Genomic DNA, 24,477 nt, shown 5'->3' with positions numbered 1-24,477 from the left:
TTGAGCTACCACTCATGATGCCAGCATTCCATATTAGACTGCCAGTTCGAGTCCTGGCTGCTCCTCTTCCAATCCAGTTCTCTGCTATGGCCTGGGAACACAGTAGGAGATGGCCCAAGTCCTTGGGCCCCTGTACCTGCATGTATGACCTGGAAGAAGCTCCTGGATTTTGATCAGCTCACCTCTGGCCATTGCAGCCATCTGGGGAGTGAATCAGCAGATGGAAGTTTCTCTCTCTCTCTCTCTCTCTCTCTCTGCCTCTGTCTGTAACTATGCCTTTCAAATAAATAAATAAGATCTTAAAAAGTGAAAAGCGCCTTGCGGCGCCGGCACACCAGGTTCTAATCCTGGTTGGGGCGCCGGATTCTATCCCGGTTGCCCCTCTTCCAGGCCTGCTCTCTGCTATGGCCCGGGAGTGCAGTGGAGGATGGCCCAAGTCCTTGGGCCCTGCACCCGCATGGGAGACCAGGAGAAGCACCTGGCTCCTGGCTTCGGATCAGCGCAATGCGCCGGCCGCAGCGGCCATTGGAGGGTGAACCAACGGCAAAAAGGAAGACCTTTCTCTCTGTCTCTCTCTCACTATCCACTCTGTCTGTCAAGAAAAGTGAAAAGCAATTGATCATGAGATTGTAGCTTTTCAGCCCCGCCTTCCAGCTACACTTTGAATTCCAGTTCTCTTCCTGTTTCCACTACCTCTGCAGGCACTTCCGCCGCTGAAGTCTTGAACCCTCAGCGTCCTCCAGGAGGTGGGGACCAGCTTCTCCCAGACTCCTCCAGTGTTGACATTTCCACCTCTTCCCGTGAATCACAAATGTCCCCAATGGCATCTGGAACGGTGATGCCATTCCCGAATTTTCCATTTACTTGGCCCGTCTCCATCAGAAGAATCACTGTCAGTGAGAGCACTCGCTCCGTGAACTGTATTTCTTAAATAATAAGGCTTGAAAGTTGAAATCACCCCCTGACCCACACTTGCGGAGTGGCCGTTGCCTTAGCAGACATGAAAGTGACGTTGGTCTTGCGGCACAGTTCCGCCAGGGCTCTTGGCTGACCATGCACGTTGTCGGCGAGCAGTCATGTTTTGAAAGGCATCTTTTTTTTTTTTTTCCCTGAGCTGAGGGTTTCTGCCGTGAGTTTAAAATATTTAGCAAACCGTGTTGTAAACAGATGTGCTGTCATGCAGGCTTTGTTGTTCCATTTGTGGAGCACAGAGAGTAGATTTAACACACGAGGACTTCAAAACGTTCATGGGAGATGGAATTAAAGGATAAGCTGATTTTGATCCCCAAGATTTTGAAAGCACGGCATTGTTTTGTCATCATACACGTTTCCCATGAAATTGTCCAAGATTCTTTGTGTAATTCCTAAGGGCCCTTGGATTTTCAGAATAGTAAAAGAGCACTGACTTCAACGAAAGTCACCAGCTGCGTTCGTCCCTAAGGAAACGATCAGCCTCGCCTTGGAAAGCTTTGAAGCCAGGCGCTGGCTTCTCCTCTCTCGCTATGGAAGTCCTGGAGGGCGTCTTCTTCCACAAGGAGGCTGTGTTATCTACGTGAATGCTCCTTGTGTAGCATGGCCACCGTCATCCGTTGTGTTTGCAGCTTCACTTTCTACTTTATTTATTGTTAAAGCTGCATTTTATTCATTTGAAAGGCAGAGTGACAGAGACAGAGGAGAGAGAGAGATCTTCCATCCGCTGGTGTACTCCCCAAATGGCCACAAAGGCTGGGGCTGGGCCAAGTTGAATTCAGGAGTCAGGAGATTCATCCGGGTCTCCTTCATGGGTAGCAGGGGCCCCAAGCACTTTTCTGCTGCTTTCCCAGGTGCATTAGCACGGAACTGGATCAGAAATGGAGGAGCTGGGACTCAAAAGGGCTGCTGGCTCTGCAGGTGGAGCCTCAACCTGCTGCACCGTGCTGCCAGCCCCCTGGCTGCTTTGCTTATCATTCATGTGTTCACTGGAGTAGGACTTTTTATTTCTTTCAAGAAGTTTTCCTGGGGCTCCTGGGATGCAGAAGGCTAAGTCTCCTCCTGTAGTGCCAGCATCCCATATGGGCGCCAGTTTGAGTCCTGGCTGCTCCACTTCCGATCCAGCTCCCTGCTGATGTGCCTGGGAAAGCAGTGGAAGTTGGGCCCCTGCACCTGCATCGGAGGCCTGGAAGATCCTGGCTTCAGATTGACACAGTCCTGGCTGTTGTGGCCATTTGGGGAGTGAACCAGCAGGTGGAAGTCTCTCTCTCTCTTTCTCTCTGTCTCTCTCCCTCCCTCATTATCTCTCTGTATCTCTGCCTTTCAAATAAATAAATCTTTTTTTTTTTTTTGACAGGCAGAGTGGACAGTAGAGAGAGACAGAGAGAAAGGTCTTCCTTTTGCCGTTGGTTCACCCTCCAATGGCTGCCGCAGTAGGTGCGCTGCGGCCGGCGCACCGCGCTGATCCGATGGCAGGAGCCAGGTGCTTCTCCTGGTCTCCCATGGGGTGCAGGGCCCAAGGACTTGGGCCATCCTCCACTGCACTCCCTGGCCACAGCAGAGAGCTGGCCTGGAAGAGGGGCAACCGGGACAGGATCGGTGCCCCGACCGGGACTAGAACCCGGTGTGCCGGTGCCGCAAGGCGGAGGATTAGCCTAGTGAGCCACGGCGCCCGGCTCAAATAAATAAATCTTTAAAAAAATGTTTTTTTTTTTTTTCCTTTGTGTTTACAGCTTGCCAAGTATTTGCCACAAAAGGCCCAGCTTTTGGCCTTACCTCAGGATTTGACAGGCGTTCCTTGCTAAGTTTGATCATTCCTAGCTTTTGATCTATAGTGAGAGACAGACGGCTCATGGTAGGTTATTAATTGGCCTAATTTCAATATTATGTTCCAGGGAATAGGAAGGCCCAAGAAGAGGGAGAGAGCCTGGTACTGCCGGTTAGGGGAGCAGTCAGAGCACACAGAATTATTTCTTTATTAAGTTCTCTGTCTTGGATGGTTGTAGTTGGTTGCACCCCCAAGCAATTGCAGTGGTAACAGTCAAATGTCAGTGGTTGGTTGAGGGCACATTAGCAGGAAGCTGGGATCAGAAGTGGAGCTAGGAGTTGAACCCAGGCACGCCAGTATGCATGTGGGCGTCCTACATGGTTTCTTTTCTTTTTTCTTTTCTTTTCTTTTTTTTTTTTTTTGACAGGCAGAGTGGACAGTGAGAGAGAGAGAAAGGTCTTCCTTTGCCGTTGGTTCACCCTCCAATGGCCGCTGCGGCCGGCGCATCGTGCCGATCCGAAGCCAGGAGCCAGGCGCTTTCTCCTGGTCTCCCATGTGGGTGCAGGGCCCAAGGACCTGGGCCATCCTCCACTGCACTCCTGGGCCACAGCAGAGAGCTGGCCTGGAGGAGGAGTAACCAGGACAGAATACGGCGCCCCGACCGGGACTAGAACCCGGTGTGCCGGCGCCGCAGGTGGAGGATTAGCCTATTGAGCCGCAGCGCTGGCCCCTACATGGTGTCTTAATCCTGTGCCAAATGCCTATCGCGTACATGGACTTAAAACCATCTTATCTATGTCTGTAAAAAAAAAAAAGTGTGAAATTTTTTTAAAAGCAGATTTATTTATTTACATCAAAGGCAGACAGATCTTCCATCCACTTCCATCCCCAGATGGTCAGGGCTGGTCCACGCCAAGGCCAGGAGCCGGGAACTCTGTCTGGGTCTCTCACATAGGTGGCAGGGGACCAAGTACCTGGGCCATCTCCTGCTGCTTTCCCAGACGCATTAGCAGAGAGCTGGATCGGAAGCGGAGCAGCCAGGACTCGAATCAGTGCTCTGATATGGGATGCTGGCGCTGCAGGCGGCTGCTTAGCTCACTGCACCAAAGCTCCTGAAATTCTGAGAGAGACTGCATTGAATTTGTAGGTTAATTTGGGGTCTAGTGCCATCTTCACAGTGTTGGGTCCTCCAGTCTGTGAACAGAGTATGTCTCTCTATTGATTTAGATCTTGTTTAGTTTTTTTTCCCCAACATGGTTATGATTTTATTTATGTATTTGAGAGGCAGAGTTACAGACAGAGAAAGGGAGAGACAGAGAGAGAGAGAGAGAGAGAGAGGTCTTCCATCCGCTGGTTCACTACCCCAAATGGCCACAATGGCCAGAGTTGTGCTGATCTGAAGCCAGGAGCCAGGAGCTTCTTCCAGGTCTCCCACGGGGGTACAAAGATCCAAGCACTTGGGCCATCTTCTGCAGCTTTCCCAAGCACATCAACAGAAAGCTGGACCAGAAGTGGAGCAATCGGGATTCAATCTGGAGCCCATATGGGATGCTGGTGCCGTAGGCGGAGGCTTATCGCTACCACACTACAGCACTGGCCCAGGTTTTGATTCTTTGTAGAAGATATTTATTTATTTGAGTGGCAGAGTTACAAAGAAAGGAAGAGGGAGAAACAGAGCGATCTTCCATTGCTGCTTCACTCCTCAAATGGCCACAACAGCCAGGATTGAGCCAGGCTGAAGCCAGGAGCCAGGAGCTTCTCCCACATGAGTGCAGGGGTCTAAGCACTTGGGCCATCCTCCACTGCTTTCTCAGGTGCATTAGCAGGGATCTGGATCGGAAGTGAAGCAGCCAGGACTTCAACGGGTGCCTATATGGGATGCCGACTTCACAGGTGTCGGCTTTACGTGATACACCACCAAAATGCCAGCCCCGATGGTTCTGATTTTTAACTTACAAGTTTTAGGCCTTGTTAGTTACATTCAGTTGATGTATTTCTTTCTTTTTAAATATTTTTTTGTTTATTTGAAAGGCAGAGTTAGAGGAGAGACAGAGAGGTCTTCCATCCACTGGTTCACTCCTCAAATGGCCGCGACAGCCAGGGCTGGGCCAGACCAAAGCCAGGAGGCAAGAACTTCTTCCTGGTCTCCCTTGTGGGTGCAGGGGCCCAAGGACTTGGGTCATCCTCCACCGCTTTCCCAGGCACATTACCAGGGTGCTGGATTGGAAGTGGAGCAGCCAGGACCATATGGGAGGCTGCCATCTCGGGCAGTGGTTTAATGAGCTATGCCACAATGCCAGCCTCCTATTTTTTTCTTTTGGATGCCATTGTTAATGAAATTGTTTTATTAATTTCTTTTTTAATGATTTATTTATTTCTTTGAAAGTCAGAGTTACACAGAGAGAGAAGGAGAGGCGGGGGTGGGGTGGGGCGGGGGAGGGTCTTCCATCTGCTGGTTCACTCCCTAAATGGCCGCAACAGCTGGAGCTGTGCTGATCCGAAGCCAGGAGCCAGGAGCTTCTTCTGGTCTCACACAGGGGTGCAAGAACCCAAGGACTTGAGCCATCTTCTACTGCTTTCCCAGCTCAAGCAGAGAGCTGGATCAGAAGTGGAGCATTCAGGTCTTGAACCAGCGCCCATGTGGGATGCTGGCACTGCTGGTGGCAGCTTTACCCACTATGCCACAGCGCCAGCCCCTGTTTTGTTAATTTCATCTATAGATGATTCATTGCTGCTGTATGGAGATACAGCTGATTTTTATATATTGATCTTGGGTTCTGTAACCTCGCTGATCTAACTTAGTAGCTCCAATAGCTTTCTATGGATTATTCATCTTCTTGCATACACGAGAACTTGTCGTCTGCAAATGGAGATGGCTTTACTTCTCCCTTTCCAATCTGGACGCCATTGATTTCTTTTCCGTGCCTAATTGTCCCGGCAAGAACCTTCGTGACAGTGTTAAACAGAGTGGACATCCTTGGCTTGTTCCTGACCCGCAGGGGAAGCTTCCAGTCTTTAACCGTTAAGTGTGATGGGGCTGTGGGTGCGCTGCGATGCCCTCTGCCAGGCTGAGAAGGTGCGGTGCCCTTCTTGCTTTTGTGTTGAGCATTTCCATCATGGGTGGGGCTGTGTCTGTGTTTTTTCCGCTGCACTGTCTCCACTGTGCAGGGCTCGGACCGACAGTCAGAAAGTATTCAGTGGTTGGCCGGCGCCGTGGCTTAACAGACTAATCCTCCACCTTGCGGCACCGGCACACCGGGTTCTAGTCCCGGTTGGGGCGCCGGATTCTATCCCGGTTGCCCCTCTTCCAGGCCAGCTCTCTGCTATGGCCCGGGAGGGCAGTGGAGGATGGCCCAAGTGCTTGGGCCCTGCACCCGCATGGGAGACCAGGAGAAGCACCTGGCTCCTGGCTTCGGAGCAGCGTGATGTGCCAGCCGCAGCAGCCATTGGAGGGTGAACCAACGACAAAAGGAAGACCTTTCTCTCTGTCTCTCTCTCTCACTATCCACTCTGCCTGTCAAAAATAAATAAATAAATAAAAATTTAAAAAAATTTAAAAAGAAAGTATTCAGTGGTTGGACAAATGAGGTTGGCGTGAAGAGGACTCCGGGTGCCTGGTGACCCTGGCCTTCCCGGGACCCTTCCTGCAGTGACGTAGTCTGTGACCACAAGCTTGGGCCTGCTTGCTTTCTTTCTCTTTCTTTTGATTTATTTTATTTATTTGAAAGGCAGAGTTACAAAGAGAGGAGAGAGATTTTTCATCTGCTGGTTTACTCCCTAAATGGCTACAATGGCCAGGGCTGGGCCAGGACAAAGCCAGGAGCCTGGAACTCCATCTGGGTCTCTCATGTGGATGACAAGGGCCCAAGCACTTCCCAGACGCATTAGTAGGGAGCTGGATGGGAAGTGGAGCAGTCGGGACTTGAACTGGCACCCATATGGAATGCTGGCATCACAGGCACAACTTTACCCACTATGCCACAATGCCAGCCCCTAAACTGCCTCTTGGTAAGGGCCCAGCTGTGCTGAGTGGCTTACTGGCTGTGTGGCCTGGGGGTAAGGGCTGGCTTCTCCAGTTGCATTCCTGGCACCTGTAGGTTTGGGGGCAGGGGAGGAGTGAAGCGTGCATGAGGGCCTGTGCGGGCTGCCTGGATTTGGGGCCCATATGGGATGCAGCTTTACCCACTACACCACAGCACTGGCCCCCCCACTTTTAAGTTTACTTATTTGAAAAGCAGAGTTCAGAGAGAGAGGGAGAGAAAGGGATCTTCCATCCACTGGGGCTGGGCCAATCCAAAGCCAGGAGCCAGGAACTCCATCTGGGTCTCTCACCTGGGGAACCAAGGCCCACAGTCTGTGCTACAGGGAGGTTGGCATGGCTAACACTTCCCCGGCAATGAGTGTGCAGAATTCGCAGAACTTTTGGCACATAGCCCCGCCTCCACACCTCATGACAGTCTCATGAACAAGCTACTGCCATCAGCGTCCCCGCTTCACAGCTGATGGAATTAAAGAACAGAGGTGTGGGCTTCAAGCAGTCATTAAGACTCCACCTGGGGGGCTGGCACTGTGGCGTAGCAGGTAAAGCCACTGCCTGCAGTGCTGGCGTCTTATATGGTTGCTGATTCGAGACCCGGCTGTTCCACTTCCCATCCAGCTCTCTGCTATGGCCTGGGAAAGCAGTCCAAGATGGTCCAAGTCCTTGGGCCCCTGCACCCACGTGGGAGACCTGGAAGAAGCTCCTGGCTCCTGGCTTCGGATTGGCACAGCTCCAGCCGTTGCGGCCAATTAGGGAGTGAACCAGTGGATGGAAGACCTCTCTCTCCCTCTGCCTCTCATTCTTTCTCTGTGTAACTCTGACTTTCAAATAAATAAATGAATCTTAAAAAAAAAAAAATCCATCTGGGACACCTGTGTCCTGTCCTGGAGTGCCTGGCTTCGAGTCCTGGCTCCTCTCCCCATGCTGACTTCCTGCTAATGTGAATCCTGGGAGAAAGCAGGTGATGACTCAAATACTTGGATCCCTGCTGCCCACAAGGAAGACCCAGAGCGAGCTCCAAGCTCCTGACTTTGGCCTGGCCCAGCCCTGGCTATTGTGTGTTTTTGGGGAGTAAACCAGCGGATGGCAGATCTCTGTCTGTCTCTGTCTCTCTCTGCTTTGAATATTTTTTTAACAAAAGAATGTTCTAGAATATAAATGGCTTACATGGTCCTTAAGCTTCCCTGTGAAGAAGACAGGACACTGTTAACCTCTTTGGGGCCGGTGAGAAATTAAGATCTGGAGGGAGCAGAGTGGCTTGTCCAATTTGTGATAATTTATTCAACACTTTAAATTTATTTTATGTTATTTATTTGAAAGGTAGAGAGAGGAAGGGAGCCCCATCTGCTGGTTCACTCCCCAGATGCCCACAACAGCCAGGGCTGAGCTAGGCCAACGCTGAGTCAGAAACTCCGTCTGCGTCTCCCACACGGGTGGCAGGGACTCAGCCACTCAGCCATCACCTGCTGCCTCGCAGGGTGCGCATTAGCAGGAAGCTGGAATGGAGAGTGGCGCCGGGACTTGAACTCCGGCACTCCAGTGTGAGATGCAGCAGCGTAACCCTTGTGCCAAACACCTGCACTTATTATATGCAGAGTCCTTTGTTCATAGCATCTCACTGAGCCCAGGAGACAGGTGTGCTTATTCCCCTTTTACAGATGAGTAAACTGAGGCTCCAGGAGGTCACTCTCCCAGATCCCATGACTGGTAAGAGCTGGGACTCAGTTCCAGGTCTGCCCATCTCCAGAGCTGGAGCTGGTGACCGCTGGGCTCCTCAGCCTCGGGCCCACGCTGGGCAGATGTTGGCTGCTGCTTGCTTTGCTCTAGTCACTCCTGACATTCAGAACATTGCCTTAATGAATTCTCTCTGCCTAAGTGCCCGCTCCATTAAGGCACTTTCTGCCACGAGTTTTTGGCTTAATTATGTGGTCTCATTCATTGTACTTAGTCGGGGAACTGATTAATCACCATTTTATTTATCCAAATGTTCATTTGTCTGCAGCCAGCGTCTCCCGGGAGAGCCTTGTTTTGCTGTTTTCCTGGCTCAAGTATCTTGCCCTCCACCTCTGTCTTCAGCGCTTCTCTTCGGCAGGAAGCTCCTCCCTGACCGCGGGGGTTTCCCCGAGCTGGCACATGGCCCTGGGGTGCCACAAGAATTTGGGCTTGGGCAGAGTTGGAGTGGCCAGAGCTAGGAAATTGGGCATCCCGGGAGGAAGGGGGCCCGAATCTCCACCTGACCTCCGCTTCCAGCCCGTGCTCCTGCTCAGCCAGAGAGTGCCGTGCTCAGGGCACGTGGCTTCACATCCCACTGGCCCCTAGGGACCCATGGGCTCAGCCCCGGTACCTGAAGTCTAGTGGCATCTCTTGTCATTCCTTCAGCCACTCAGAGCCACCCCCAGGCTCCCCGGTCACCCAGACTCTTCCGGCTCTTGCGCTGGAGGAACTTGTTTGGGTTTTGTTGTGGGAATGTTGCATCCTGAAAGTCCCCATGGTCCTAGGCAAACCAGGCCGACTGGTCCCCTAGCCACACTCGGGGCTCACCCAGCCTCATTCTAGCAGTTCTTCTTTTAGTGCCTGTATTTTGTGTTATTATAAAAGCTTTACTCCTCAGGTAAAACCTAGAAATACTAGGGGATGCCACAAAGTTCATAGACTATGGAACTTAAAGTTTGTTTCGATGCAGAAATTTTTGAGATTCATACATAGTTTATCTCATAACAGGCATTTTATATAAAATCTTTTTTTAAAGATTTATTTATTTATTTGAAAGAGTTACACAGAGAGAGGAGAGGCAGAGAGAGAGAGAGGAGGTCTTCCATCCACTAGTTCACTCCCCAGATGGCCGCAACAGCTGGAGCTGCGCCGATACGAAGCCAGGAGCCAGAAGCTTCTTCCAGGTCTCCCACATGGGTACAGGGGCCCAAGCAATTGGGCCATCTTCTACTGCTTTCCCAGGCCATAGCAGAGAGCTGGATAGGAAGAGGAGCAGCCGGGACTAGAACCGGCACCCATATGGGATGCCAGCTCTTCAGGCCAGGGCATTAACCCACTGTGTCACAGCACTGGCCCCTCTGTGAAATCTTTTGAAAACTCCTAAGTCTGGTTGAATCTCAAAGACCCCCATGATCCCACTCCCCAGAGTTAAGAGGTTAATAGTTTGGCGATTCTGTTTCTTACACACAAAAATAGGATCCTGGGTGGATGTTGTTGGGCAGTGGGTTAGGATGCCACCTGTGATGCGGGCTTTCCATTTTGAGTGCCTGGGTTCCAGTGTCCGCTACGCCACTTCCAATCTGGCTCCCTGCTAAGGCACCTGGGAAAGCAGCAGCAGATGGCCTGAGTGCTTGGACCGCTGCCACCCACATGGGAGACCTGGATATGGCGTTCCAGGTTCCTGGCTTCAGTCTGACCCAGCTACTTGCTGTTGTGGTCGTTTGGCGCATTCACCAGTAAATGGAAGATCTCTCTGCCCACCCCACCCCCCGCCGCCTTTCAAATAAAAACAATCTTTGAAAACAAATGGGATCCTGCCATTCAGGGGGCTCCAGAGTCTGCCTGTTCACACCACACAGTGTGGCCTCTAGCCACACCCCCTCTCCATGGCCTCCTTGGGTTCTGTCCGAGGGAGGTATTGGACTGTTGACAGTGTTTCATTCTTACGGTCAGTGTGAGTACCTCCCCCTCTGGGAGGCACGCCCTCCCAGGGTTTTGCCTCCTTACTGCTATGATTTTGATAGTCCTGGTTAACATGTCTGGAGTGCTTCCCGTGCTGGGCACTTGGCATATGCTACACCATTTCATTGTCACAATTCCAGGGAATGTGTGGACTGTTGTTCTCCCCTTGTACAGAGAGGGAAACTGAGGTTCATACAGGAGATAAAGCCAAGCTCACACAGCAGGTAAGTGGCAGAGCCTGGACCCACGCCCAAGCTGCCTGGCTCCAGAGTGTGCCATCTGCCCCATTGCCTAAGCCACATCTCGTGGTTTCCCAAAGGGTAGATAGGAGTGGTGCTGGGGTCACACGCCCTGCTTACCTGGTAGGGCACCTGCCTCAGGCAAAGCCCTGGGAGGTGCTGCTGAGAGGGTACCTGGGCAAAGCTGGCTGTGTCCAGGTCTGCCCCAGGGCCTGGTGGGAGGAGGTGGCATGGAGACCCCCAGATCCAAGGAGCAGCCCCTTCCCCAGCCTTTCTGGGGCTGGAAGCGGAGCCTGCCCCACAGGCAGAAAGCATGGGGGGCCCCAGGAGGACTGAGGAGCTGTGGGGAGGCCTGGGCTTGGGAGAGAATCCAGACCCCTCAGTTCTCGAAGCACCGTTGTGAGGTGGGCATCCTCAACTCATCAACGGAGGAGGAAACAGTGAGAGCGCCACTGCCCTGCAGCTGTCTGTGCCTTGCTAACACGGCCGCCCACGGCAAGCCTGTGGGCTTGGACCAGATGGTCAGTGAGATGACAGGCTCAGTGGGATGGAGGGAGCTTCAATTTTGTTTTTTGATTCCCCCTTGGTAGCACCCTGGCCCACCGGACCTAGCAATTATGCAGATTGATGTAGATATATGCTAACGAAGTCCTGCCAAGCAGTTCTGTTGGTGGTGATGGGACAGATCTGCCCAGAAGGGGCCTGCAGACCCCACCCCACTGGGGAAGGGGTGGGAACGGGTCAGTGGTCACTAAAATGAGGGAGTGGGTTGCCATGGAAACAGAGGCCAGCCCCTGCCGCTGCCTTCTATCCAGACCAGGGCTGCCCAGATCAGCGTCCTGGGTCAGCCCCCGCCTCCCTGGCAGCTCCATGCTGGTCTCCAAGGGCTAATTATGCAGAAGGTAGTGACCAGCTGCTCCTTCCCTCCCCTGGCCCAGCTGGGGTAGTGGAGGGGAGGGGCCGGGTCACAGCAGGAGGGCGTGGGGACAGGCAGATGGCGGTCTGTGGCTTGGGGGCACCAGAACCGGTCCTGAGTAGGAAGCAGTTCCTTTGCCAGAGCAGAAGGCCCCTGCAGCAGGGCTGTAGGGAATGAGGTTCCCACATGGCCAGGGCAGGCAAACGGGCTCAGACCCAAGGCCAGGGTGTGGAGAGGGGCTGGGTCCCCATATGGCCCTGCTGGTGGCTTAAGTCTTTCACGTCCCCTGGAGCAAACTTGTCCACTTGTCGGGCCTCAGTGTCCTCACCTGTAAACGGAGGTGGGATTACGAGACGGGACAAGAGTACAGAACACAACAGGTGCGCTATGAAGTCTCTGACTGGCCCCGCAGAGCCGTTGTTAATCTCCCGGGAGAGTTTTGTTTCCTCTCCTCCTGGGGAGGAACTCTGTCCTCTTGCCCCTCTTCCTGTAGCCCTGCGCTCTGGGCTGGGACTTGGGTCACTGTGTCGCTGCTAAAGGCAAATGCTGGGCGGTCGCCCCCATACTCACCCCGAGTCCTCAGGACTTAGCACATGATAGGAGCTGGAGAAATGTTTATTGAAGCCCTAGGTGCTGGACTCTGAGTGTGTGGGCCCCCTAGGAGAAGAAAACGCTAGCTGTTAGCTAACCCTGGGAGCGCAGGGTCTTAGGGAAGCTGGTGCCTGGGAGGCCCTTGGGTCCAGAGCAGGCTCTGCCCCGATCTGCTGGGTGGGAAGAGCAGCGGCCACACTGGGCTGGGGGAAGAGGGTGCTCCTGTGGTTGGCAGCACCTGGAGAGGGGTGGGGTGGCCTGGGGTAGCCAGGCAGGAAGAAGCAGGGCCATGGGGGCCCCTGCAGAAGGGGGTGGGGCTGGCAGAGTCAGTCTGGGGGGGAGGACCATTAGGATCTCAGCAGAGGCCACAGGGCCTTCGAGGCCAGCCCCCCGGAGGCAGAAAGGCTGCACTACCAGGGCCTAGACAGCAGCCTGGAGCCACAGAGGCCCCCATGGTACAGATGAGAACACTGAGGCCGAGTCACAGGGAGAGGAGACTTCAGTCCCCTGAGCCACTCCGCACCCTCTAAGGGGTGAATCAAAGTGTGGAGACATGGCTCTTGAACTGTTTTGAAAAGGCAACTTTGTTGTAAAAAGTTTCAGAGACAGAGGCCTGTCTGTCCCCTGGTGTCCCCAGGGACAGCTTCTTCCCCACTTAAGCTGTGTCTTCCCCTGGCTCTGCAGCCTGCATTTGCGGGGAACACACAGATACACACACACACACTCACACAGACACACACAAAGACGCACACACACACTTACTGACACACACAGACACATGCTGGCTGCCCCCCTCCCCTGCTGGCTTTTGTCTTCTCCACAAACAGAATAAAAAAAATTTTTTTTTTCCATTTCTGAATGACAAGCATGTTTAATCCAATGCTGTATGTCAAGAAAATGCTGAGGCTACATAAGAGTAAATTATGGCTAAATTATGAGCCTTCAAAACTGGAAAAACAAACACCCCACATTTTAAAGCCAAATAGGTGTGAGTGATAATTATTATATATGACATAATCCATAGAAAAAAAGGCCAAGAAAAGAATCTTCATATTGTTCAGCATTTAGGCTTGATGTCGTCCTAGGAAAAACAGCGATAATTCAACGAATGTGTCACACATACAACTAAAAAGTCCCCTTCTTGTTTCAAATGAATTTAAACAACAATCTTCTTGGCTAATTTTTCTCCTGTGTCAAACAAACCTTCTATGTACAGGATCAGTTTGAATCCCTTCTTCCTTTTCTTTTCTTTTCTATTTTTTTTTTTTTTTTTTTTTTACATGCAGAGTGGATAGTGAGAGAGAGAGACAGAGAGAAAGGTCTTCCTTTTTGCCGTTGGTTCACCCTCCAATGGCCGCTGCGGCTGGCGCATCTTGCTGATCCGAAGCCAGGAGCCAGGTGCTTCTCCTGGTCTCCCATGGGGTGCAGGGCCCAAGCACTTGGGCCATCCTCTACTGCCTTCCCGGGCCACAGCAGAGAGCTGGCCTGGAAGAGGGGCAACCCGGTGTACCGGCGCCGCAAGGCGGAGGATTAGCCTGTTAAGCCACGGCGCCGGCCCCTCCTCCCTTTCAAACACTAGGTATGAACATCCAGGAACATTCTACAATGCAAAGTGCCTTAAGAAAGAGGAGGATTCTGTAGTGCCAGTGACATAACTGATCTCGAGAAGCTGGGGAGCTATTCACACCGATGGGAGCCAGTCAGGCAATGGTGGTCTGCTTCTCCTCGGGTGTTTCCTCCAACAACTACATGATCAGTTCATGGGGGGTTTGCAGGTCTTTGCATAGCCGGCTCCCGTGAGATGCAGAAAATCAAACATGTCGTGGCAGGAGATGGCACCGTCCGAGTGCACGAAGCCCCCATCTCTACCCAGTAGCTGCACATTGGCAAGCTTCGGCAGGGAAACCTTGAGAAGTTGGTTCACCTTGGCATTCTTTTGCCTCAAAGGGTTGGGCTTCTCACCTCGAGGTAACAAACCCAATACAATGATTTTGGCCTGTGGCTGCCTTGTATTAATAAGCTGAACAATGGCCTCGATCCCACCTGCTACTTCTTCTGCTGTATTTTCATGGTTGCTTGTTCCTACCCAGACAACAATGACCTTAGGTTTAATATTCTCCAGCTCTCCATTCTTTAGTCTCCACAAAACATGTCTTGTATCTCCCCCAATTCCAAAATTCAGTGCATGAAGTGGGGAAAAAAGTTCTCGCCATATCGCATACTGCTGTATTAACTGCACCGTGGAGTCGCCCACAAACAGGACATCAGGCTCTTTGTCTTTACAATCCAGGACAAATCTGTTGTGCTGAGACACCCATCTGTCATCTCCTTGAATATCTTCTGTGGCATGTGGAATAGCTGCTGGGTTTGAGTCTCCTTGGCTCATTCTACACTCAGGTAGAGGGTCCGTGTGGGCCCCAAGCGGCTGCGGCGTTGGCGGGTGGTGCGTCTGTCGCTCACTCGGTCCTGGCGGCCCCGCTCCAGTGCGTCCCTCCTTGGGCCCCAGCAAAATTTTTTTTTTTTTAATTTGACAGGTAGAGTTATAGACATGAGAGAGAGAGACAGAGAGAAAGGTCTTCCTTCCGTTGGTTCACTCCCCAAATGGCCGCTGCGGCTGGCCCTGTGCCGATCCAAAGCCAGGAGCCAGGAGCCAGGTGCTTCTTCCTGGTCTCCCATGCGGGTGCAGGGGCCAAGCACTTGAGCCATCCTCCACTGCCCTCCCAGGCCTCAGTAGAGAGCTGGACTGGAAGAGGAGCAACCAGGACTAGAACTCGGTGCCCATATGGGATGCTGGCACCACTGGTGGAGGATTAACCAAGTGAGCCATGGCACCAGCCCCATCAAATTGTTTTAAAGCTTGTTTTTTTTTACTCAACAATGATAGCCTTGGCCTGCTTGCAGCGGGATGGGCCTGGGACGCAGGCAGAAGGGCTGCTGGTGTCCTGGAAGAGAGTGGGGGCGGGGGCAGATGCGTGTGCATGTACGTGTGTGTGTGTGTGTGTGCGCTGGGCACAGAGAGGAGTCTCCACAGGTCACTGAACACAGCGGAGGGGGCCCAGTGGAAAAGCCCCTTCACCATCTGCCTCTAGACTTGAGCCCTGGGGGACAGGAGCCGCACGGCTGCTTCACCGTCACCTCGCCCAGGGCCCGGCCCAGGGCCGGTGCTCAAGAGCTCTGCATTCAGTGCCCCGAGTCTCCAGCAGGCCCATGTTCCTGACCCTGCTGAACGCCACCTGGTCTCTGGGACTCTGCCCCTTTGACTCCCTCGTGTCGCAACTCCTGCTCAAATGGCATTGGCCCCAGATGGACCCCAGAGATGGGGCTGCTCCTCTGCTGTCGCTGTGCTCACCTCGCTAATGAAGGCTCTGGACCAGCCGTCTCCAGGGGTCCTCCCGGCGCTGCTGGCTGCAGCGTCAGTCCCACTCCCTCATTTCACGGATGAGAGGCTGAGTCGAGCTTAATTTTGTCAGCTGCCTCAGAAATCCACTGCGAAGGGGGGAGCTCGGGCGGGGGCACAGCAAAGGCTGTGGCCGTGCACAGAGCCCTAACTGCAGGCCAGGCCCCGGCTGGGTGAGCCCTTTGCACGCACTGTCTGGATCCTCAGGACACTACAGCCATGGAAGAGACTGAGGGACAGGGGGCATCCCCTGTCCAAGGTCACGTGGGGAGTCAGTGACCAAATGAGGCTGGAACTCCGGTCCGCCATCCCCCAAACACAGAGTCTGTGTCCTTGGTGAACTGAAGCCAGTAGGAGAGGCGGGCAGGGTGAGTGCTGGGGCATGGCAGATTAAATCAGTGCTCGGGATGCCCACATCTTGTAGGGATGTGTGCATTGAGTCCCAGCTACTCTGCTTCCCAGCCAGCTCCCTGCCGATGCACTTGGGTACTTGGGTTCCTGCCAAGACCCAGATGGAGTTCGTGGCTCCTGGCTTTGTGGGCATTTGGGGAGTGAACCAGCAGATGGACAATCTCTCTCCCTCTGTCTCTTCATCTCTCTCTCTCTCTCTCTCTCTCTCTCTCTCTTTCTCTGCTACTCTGCCTTTCAAATAAATAAATAAATAAATCTTTAAAAAAATAAAAAAAGGTCAAACCCAGGCCAGACTAACGCCTTCTCCAGGAGTGGTAGGGGAACCTGCCATGTCCCCCAGACTGCCTGGCTTTTGTGGCTGAGGTCCATGGTGATGTGGCTGGAATTTTGGCCCAGGAAATTATTGACTTGTAGGAGTGGCTGCTCAGAGCTTGGGGCCAGAGGCTCCTGATGGGGTCTGTGGGCCTGAGCACAGCCCCCTCCCCACCTCTCCCCCAGTCAGCCGCCTGGGGCTGGGGTAGGTCCATCTGCCTTATTCATCTCTGCCCCCCTCCATCCCCACCTGGGTTGGGCTCCTGGGGTTGGCGTCTAGACAGACAAGAGCATCCTACTGAGAACAGAGGCAGCCCTGACTCGAGGCTGAAGGTTCCCATGGCAACAGCATCCCCCTTAGCTGGCAGCTACCCGATAAATAAATAATCACCGATGGGGGTGGGGAGCTCAGAGTGGGGGAGGGGCAGCAGGGGAGGCTTCACTCTAGACAGGAGAGTGTGGGTAAGGCTGGAAGTACGCTGGGGAAATGGTGTTGGCATTGCCCGGTGGGAATGTGGGTGGAGAAAAATGGGCAAGGGTGAGGGATTTGGGAGGTGAGAGCCAGGACTGGATGGCGGGCTGGGCCTTGGGCCTGGGGATGGAGCAGGGTCTGCAGTGCAGGTTTCTAGCTCATGCAGCTGGATGTGTCGCTGGGCCCAAGGGTTGGGCGAATTAAGTCCAAGTGAGCCCTCCAGTGAGTCATTGGTTCAAAGCGGCAGAGGCTGAGAGGGAGCAGGCAGAAACTGAAGCTTGGGTGGCATGTATTTCTTGGGACAAACGGAGCATGAAGAGGAGCTCTGAGCCCCATGTATAGGGCCTGAGTGCACAGCAGGAGAGGATGAGCTTCCCTAGAGCCTGTGGAGTAGCCCAGGATGGAGGTGGAGAGGGATGGAGAGTTAGCATTTAGCACCTGCTGTGCTGGGCCCTGCTCTTGCCCCTGGGAAAACCCTAAGTCCTCATGGAGCTTGCTGTGGAATGCGGGAGACGGACAGTGAACAGGAGTGGGCATCATGGGAACCGCTGGCCATAAGTGCCTTGGGAAGATAAAGCAAAAGTGGAAGCTGGGAGTTCTATGGAGAATGGCACTTTTTTTCGTTGTTAAGGAGATTTATTTATTTACAAGGCAGAATGGCAGAGAGAGAGAGAGAAATCTTCCATCCACTGGTTCACTCCCCAAATGCCTGCAATAGCTGGGGCTGGGCCAGGCCGAAGCCAGGAGCCAGAAACTCCATCCAGGTCTCCCATGCGGGTGGCAGGGGCCCGAGCACTTGGGCCATCACCAGCTACCTTCCCAGGCGCATTAGCAGGGAGCTGAATTGGAGGCAGAGTAACCAGGATTTCATCCTAGGCATTCCAGTGTGAAATGCAGGGGTCCCAAGTGGTGGCTTAACCCACTCTGGACAATGCCCACCCTGGAGAACAGTAATTTTAAGTAGTGCTGACTCCTCATGGCCCTATGAGGAAGATTCTGTGAATCACACCTTATTTTTTGGTAAAGAAACTGAGGTGCAGAGATATTAGTGACTTGCCCAGCATGGTCTCATAACCAGTGGCCTCAGGATTCTAGCCCATGCTCTGCTCCTAACCACTGGGTCATCCTGCTCCTGGGGCCGTGCCACAGGCGGAAGCCAGGGAAGAGCAGGTGCAGGCAGGAGAAGGGGCCCCTGGGGCCAGGCATGACGAGAATGCGAGGAGGTTGGGGGTTGCCAGGGACCTCAGTGAGAACAGAAAGCGCGGTGTGGTGGGCAGAGTGAGTGGCAGGAGAGGTGGCGAGAGGATCTTTTTTTTTTTTTTTTAATGGGAGAAGCTTGAGGTGTTTAGGAGCCAGCGGGAGGGTCCTAGGGAGAGAAGAATGTTGAGTTTCCAAGAGAGAAGGGCCAGGGTGTTGTGGGCCAGGGTAAGGGAGGGACAGCGGGGGAGAGTGTGACCAGGTGGTCGCTGAGAAAGGGTAGAGGGGGCACCAGGAGGCTTGGACACAGTGAGATCTGGGACGGTCACTGAGGAGACCTAGCCAGGCTGTGGGACATCAGGAGCCCCCTGAAGTCAGCACAGCCGGCCAGTCTGTCCGGGGTGACTTTCTCCAGCCGCACAGGGGAAACGAATGATGGCCAGGCTTGGGCTTCTCCTGGCAAGTGCGATGGAAGGGAGACTGGCACCAGGCAAGACTGATTGATGTCACAGGGAGGCTGCAGTCCCACAGCCAGGGCTGGCTGTGAAGCACCCAGAGGGCCGTGGAATGCATTAGACAGGTCCTGCCACCCCGAAGGGCGTGAAGAATGGAGCTGAGCAGAGCAGTTACTGGTGTGGGTGGAGCGGATGGAGGAGAAGGCCATGAGAGAGGCGGTGTGGAGACTGGGGCAGAGGAGCTGGATGGGGTGGCCCCGCATGTCAAAGTCAACCAGGAGGGTGCAGGGGCCAAACTTATTTTCAAAGATGGTGCCAGGCCTGGCGGCCAGAAGAACGTGCAGTGGAGGAGGGTGGGGTGGCCGCAGGCTGAGCCTCAGGGCCATGTGCTCTGGATGTGGCTAGGGGACCCCAGAGGATCCCAACCCCACCTTTGGGCCCCGAGGAACATGAGACGAGAGAAGAGAAGCAGAATTCCTCAAGGGGCTTCAGGGAGAGCAGAATCCTGGGTGCAAAATGCAAGGAGCAGAGGGACCCCTCTTCCAGGGAAGGGAGCTGGGGTCTGAGGGCACTTGCCGGTTGGGCATAGGAAGGGGGCAGGGAGGGCATGGGAAGGGGGCACCAAGGGCCACTGGACCCGGGAAAGCAGCACCAGTGCAGGGGGGAGTGATGGGCAGCAGTGTGGGTCCTCCCCAGTGGACACTGGCTTCTGGGAGGCAAGGCTGCGAGGCGCAGGAGCCTTGATCCCATCTGTCACTCTGGGTCCATGGTCAGTGGACTTCTTCTGTGTGGCTGGGGTTCTGTGTGGCTGGCGTGAGATTTGCGTTTTAGAAAAAGCGCTAAGGCGGTGGGAGCGGACAGGAGCAAGCCTTCCTCTGCCCAGAGATCCGGGAGGCGGCTGCACTGGTTACCCCCCAAGGACTTAGCTGCTGGCCCACTTAGGACAGAGATTTGAAAAGCTGGCTTGACCTGGCCTGCAGGCTGCCTGGGTAAAAATATCCCCAAGGTCCTTTCATTCCCTCCGTGCACTCGCATTTGAAATTTTTACAAAGGGGTAGGTTGCTGTTGCTCCACACGCATGGTTCCTTGCATCAGGTAACAAAGGCTCACTGAGGCCGGTTAAGATTTATAATTGCAGGTGGCAGGCATTGGGCACAGCAGCTAAGATGCTGCGTGGGATGGTCACTTCTCATATCACAGAGCCTGGGTTCAAGTCCCCGCTCAGCTTCCAATTCCAGCTTCCTGCTCACTGCAGCCTGGGAGGAGATGATGCCTCAAGTGCTTGGATCCCTGCCAGCCTGGGCAAAACCAGGATTGAGTCCTGGGCTCCTGGCTTTAATCTGGCTCAGCCCCAGCTATTGTGGCCATTTGGAGAGCAAACCGGCAGATGTATGATCGCTCTTTCTCTGTGTCTTTCAAGTAAAGGTTTTTTTTGTTTTGTTTTGTTTTTAATTAAAAAATATACACAATTACTGTAGTTCCCAGATTAAGGTTTCTAAGCTGGTGTAGCCAGATAGGAAAGATTTTTATCCTATTTTGTTCTTTTTTAAAAAACTATTTATTTTTATTTGAAAGTCAGAGTTACACAGAGAGAGGGAGAATCAGAGAGAGAGAGAGAGACAGAAAGACAGAGAGACAGAGAGAGACAGAAAGAGAGATCTTCCATGCACTGGTTCACTCCCTAGATGACCACAATAGCCAGGGCTGAGCCAGGCTGAAGCCAGAAGCCAGGTGCTTCTTCTGAGTCTCTCAAGTGAGTGCAGGGCCCAAACACTTGGCCCACCTTCTGCTTTTCCCAGGCCATTAGCAGAGAGTAAGATTAGAAGTGGAGCACCCGGGACTCGAACTGGCATCAACATGGGATGCCAGCCTTGCAGGTGGCAGCTTTACCTATTATGCTACAACACCAGCCCCCTATTCTGTTCTTATGGTTACTTGTTAATTAGCTGCAGATCACTGTTGCACAAGCAGAAATTCTGAAATATTGGGCTTGGTTTGATGATAAAAATATAGTACACTTAGAATTGAGAATATTTACTAAGACACTGAATGTTGATTCTTAAAAAGATACAGTCATCACCCCTGTAGTCATTTACCTGCAGTGAGAATATCAAGTTCCAGAAATGAGCAATTCATAAGCTCATTGTTTGCTCATTTATTTATTTTTATTTTATTTTCATGATTAGGATTATTTTATGTTAAAAAGAGCAGAAAAATTCTAATAAAAATAAGTCTACACACATACATATAGACTATATACACACATACATATAGACTGTATCAGGCAAAAACACACATCACATGAGGAGAGCAATTGTTCAGCTTCCCCTAGCCACAAAGCTTATTCTCTTTACCCACAAGGTTGGATTCTATTAAAGATTTTTTGTTTGAATAGCAGTGTCAGAAGCAGAAAGGGAAAGGAGGGCAGAGAGAGAGAGAATCAATCTTCCATCCTCTGGTTCACCAGATAAGTGGCAGGGGCCCAGGAACTTTCGTGATCTTCTGGTTTTTGTTGGGTACTAAAGGGTCTGTCCCTAGGTTTCTGGTAGCCAGTAAAGGAGTCATTAGTCCCACAATTCTGGTAGTAGTGCATTAGCAGGTGGCACATCCCAGGGCACAGAGTGTGGCCGGATCCTACAAAGAGCCGCCATGCCCCAGCCCATGAGCAGGGAGCCACACACATGGGGGAATTTGGTGCTCCAGGAGTCCACGTTGTGGTTGCTGATCCCAGCATGCATCCTACCCCATCCAGTGGAGCTTTTTAAATTTTATTTGTAAAAAAAATTTTATTTGTTTATTTGAAAGTCAGAGTTACAGAGAGAGAAGGAGAATCAGAGAGAGAAAAATCTTCCATTTGCTGATTCACTCCCCAAATGGCCACGACAGCCAGAGTTGGGCTGATCTAAAGCCAGGAGTCAGGAGCTTCATCCTGGTCTCCCACATGGGTGCAGGGACCCAAGCACTGCAGCCATCTTCTGCTGCTTTCCCAGGCCATAACAGAGAGCTGGGTGGGAAGTGGAGCAACTGGGAATGGAACCGGTGCCTACATGGGATGCTGGCACTGCAGGCAGAAGCTTAACCTAGTGTGCCATAGCACTGGCCCTGCTGGTTTGTTGTTGTTGTTGTTGTTGTTTTACGATTTATTCTTATTTGAAAGGCAGAGTTACAGAGAGACAGAAGCAGAAAAAGAGAGAGGGGTCCTCCATCCACTGGTTTAATCCCTCAAATGGCTGTAACGGCCAGAGCTGGGCTGATCCAAAGCCAGGAGCCAGGAGCTTTCTCTGGGTCTCCCATGTGTGTGCAGGGGCCCAAACACTTGGGCTACCTTCTACTGCTTTCTCAGGCCATAGCAGAGAGCTGGATCAGAAGAGGAGGAGCCGGGACTTGAACTGGCGCCCCTGTGGGATGCCGACACTGCAGGCTTCAGCTTTACTCGCTATGCCACAGCACTGGCCCCAACAGATCTTTAAAGAACAATCAGCAAGGAAGAAGCTCCTGGCTCCCAGCTTCAGACTGGCTCAACTCCAGCCGCTGCAACCGTTTGGGGAATGAATCAGCAGATGGAAAAGCTCTCTCTCTCTGCCTCTACCTCTCTGTAACCCTGTCTTTCAAATAAATAAATTAAATTTTTAAAATATAAAGATCTATTTATTCATTTGAAAAGTATAAGAAGAGAGAGAGAGGCCGGCGCCGCGGCTCAACAGGCTAATCCTCCGCCTTGCGGCACCGGCACACCGGGTTCTAGTCCCGGTCGGGGCGCCGGATTCTGTCCCGGTTGCCCCTCTTCCATCCAGCTCTCTGCTGTGGCCCAGGAGTGCAGTGGAGGATGGCCCAAGTGCTTGGGCCCTGCACACCATGGGAGACCAGGAGAAGCACCTGGCTCCTGGCTTCGGATCATCGCGGTGCGCCAGCCGCAGTGGCCACTGGAGGGTGAACCAACAGCAAAAGGAAGACCTTTCTCTCTGTCTCTCTCTCTCACTGTCCACTCTGCCTGTCAAAAAAATTAAAAAATAAATAAAAAAAAAGAAGAGAGAGAGAGAGAGAGATTGATTTTCCATCCACTGGTTTATCCCCCAAATGGCTGCAATGGCCAGGGCACATATAAACTGCAGCATTCAGTAGAATAAGGGTCTAATCGTCAGCTCGTCCATGCGATGTCTGTATATTCCCAAAACAACCTCTCAGGAGGGGTGGCTTCTCTGTGGTTGAAGAAATAGGTTTAGAGAAGGAGAGTGACCTGCCCAAGTCACACAGCACAGCTAGGATTTGAACCTGCCTTTGAGTAACTTTCAAAGCTGCTGCATTTAAAAAAAAAAAAAAATTATCGACTACATCTGTGGGGCCACAGAACAGAAAGGAGGTTTGAGTGGGGCCAAGGTGGAGATGGGGTGCCACCGTCTCTTACGTGGACATATATGGGCAAGGGGTCTCTGAGCTCCACCATGTGCCTGAGCACCTGTCACAGCCACTGGTTCCATCCTGTGATGGACCAAGTGCTGGCTGAATCCAGAACACCAAGCTGGACCCCAAACCACCAGAGTCACAGTGGGGGGGTGGAGGAATGGAAGTGGGGGAAGAGTGTTGGGGTTGGGGAGTTCCTTCCCAGGGTCAGCAGACCATGGCCGTCAAAGCTGGGAGGGCGAGGCAGGCATGTGGGGGTGAGCCAGTGGTCGGAAGCGCTTTCTGCCTCCGTATCCCTGTGTCTCTTCGCCTCTCAAATAAAATAAATCAGTAAAACTGGAAGGGCCCTTAGGGATTATCCAATCCAGTAACTTCCACACCTATGGGAGAAGTCTGAGACCCAGCAGGGAGAGTGACCTGCCCATGGTAGCCAGGCAGGTGGAGGCAGAGCCTCCACTGGGACCTGCACCTCTTGACTGCCAGGCCAGGGCCAGCTGGGAAGGGCGGTGCATTGGTGCCAAAATGGGACAGGCGGCAGGGAAAGGCCTGGTCTGCCACCAAGCTGCTGTGTGGCCATGGGCAAGTCGCTTCTCTCTGTACCTCATGCTCTCTTCCCTCAAAATGAAATCCTGGTTTGGGCAGGTTAAACCACTGCTTGGAACACATGCATCCCATATCAGAGTGCTGGTTCAAGTCCCAGCTACTCTGCTTCTGATCCAGCTCCCTGCTAATGCGCCTGGGAAGCAGTAGATAGATGATGGCTTAATTACTTGAGTTCCTGCCACTCACATGGGAGACCCCATGTTCTTAGCTCCTGGCTTAGGCTTGGTCCAGCCCCAGCTGTTGCTGCTCTTTGGGGGAGTCTCTCTCTCTCTCTCTCTCTCTCTCTCTGTCACTCTGCTTTTCACATAAATAAATAAGATTAAAAAATGAGATGATGATCCCAGCTCTGCCTTTCTGCCCAAGGAGATGGACTTGGGACGCTCCTTACGACCAGGCTGGTGCCAGGTGGGTAGGTGCCAGGGTTGGGCCTCACCACCAGGCTTCCCTCACCACTTTGCCCAGACCTGCAGCTTCCTTGGCCTCTGTCCAAGCCTTGCCATCTGTGTGGTGGCATCAGCTGCTGCCTCCCTGCTGGGGTCTTCTCCCTTTCCCTCCCCACCAAACCCTCCGCTCTCCCTTCCTGTTTCAGTCAGGACTCTTGGTTGCGAGCGACAGAAATCAGAAGTATAAGGGTCTTCAAAAAGTGCGTGGAACATGTGTATTGAAAAAAAAAAAGTGCATAGATTTCAACATTCTTTTGCATCAAAGTAAACTCATAGCCATTATTCCATGGCTGGCTCTAGTTTGAGGCACTAAGGACAAGGCACACTTTGAAAAAGAGGCCCCATCAGAGCAACATGAATTCTGCCACAGATGAAGCAAGAACAGATACCCAATTTAGGGTGAAAAACTGGTGACATCACTGATGACTTATGAAATGTTTATGAGGACAAAGCTCCAAAAATCAGCAGTTCACAAATGGATAACTCCTTTTCAGGAGGGTCAAGACAGTGTGGAATCTGTAGCCCGGGGCGCCAGACCATCCGCATCAGATTGGAAAAAATAATCTCTTTTGTACTCTAATCGAAGAGG

At 52.7% G+C, this 24,477-nt stretch overlaps 2 protein-coding genes across 4 annotated transcripts in view; one reads left to right on the top strand and one right to left on the bottom strand.

Moving 5' to 3' along the window:
* NKAIN1 (sodium/potassium transporting ATPase interacting 1) overlaps positions 1 to 24,477 on the top strand; it is a 60,464-nt gene that overhangs the window by 23,684 nt on the left and 12,303 nt on the right. The window lies entirely within an intron of this gene.
* Positions 13,794 to 14,673, bottom strand: LOC133760654 (platelet-activating factor acetylhydrolase IB subunit alpha2-like). Its single transcript, XM_062193208.1, has one exon. It carries the CDS (start codon positions 14,581 to 14,583, stop codon positions 13,951 to 13,953), a length of 633 nt encoding a protein of 210 aa, XP_062049192.1. The 5' UTR covers positions 14,584 to 14,673; the 3' UTR covers positions 13,794 to 13,950.

The sequence above is a fragment of the Lepus europaeus genome, chromosome 5 (assembly GCF_033115175.1).
Source record: "Lepus europaeus isolate LE1 chromosome 5, mLepTim1.pri, whole genome shotgun sequence".
Classification (NCBI taxonomy): domain Eukaryota; kingdom Metazoa; phylum Chordata; class Mammalia; order Lagomorpha; family Leporidae; genus Lepus; species Lepus europaeus.
This window is presented reverse-complemented; position numbering and strand designations above follow the sequence as displayed.

Excerpts from the sequence above, each read along its gene's own strand:
- LOC133760654 (XM_062193208.1), bottom strand. The coding sequence starts at position 14,583 with ATGAGCCAAGGAGACTCAAACCCAGCAGCTATTCCACATGCCACAGAA.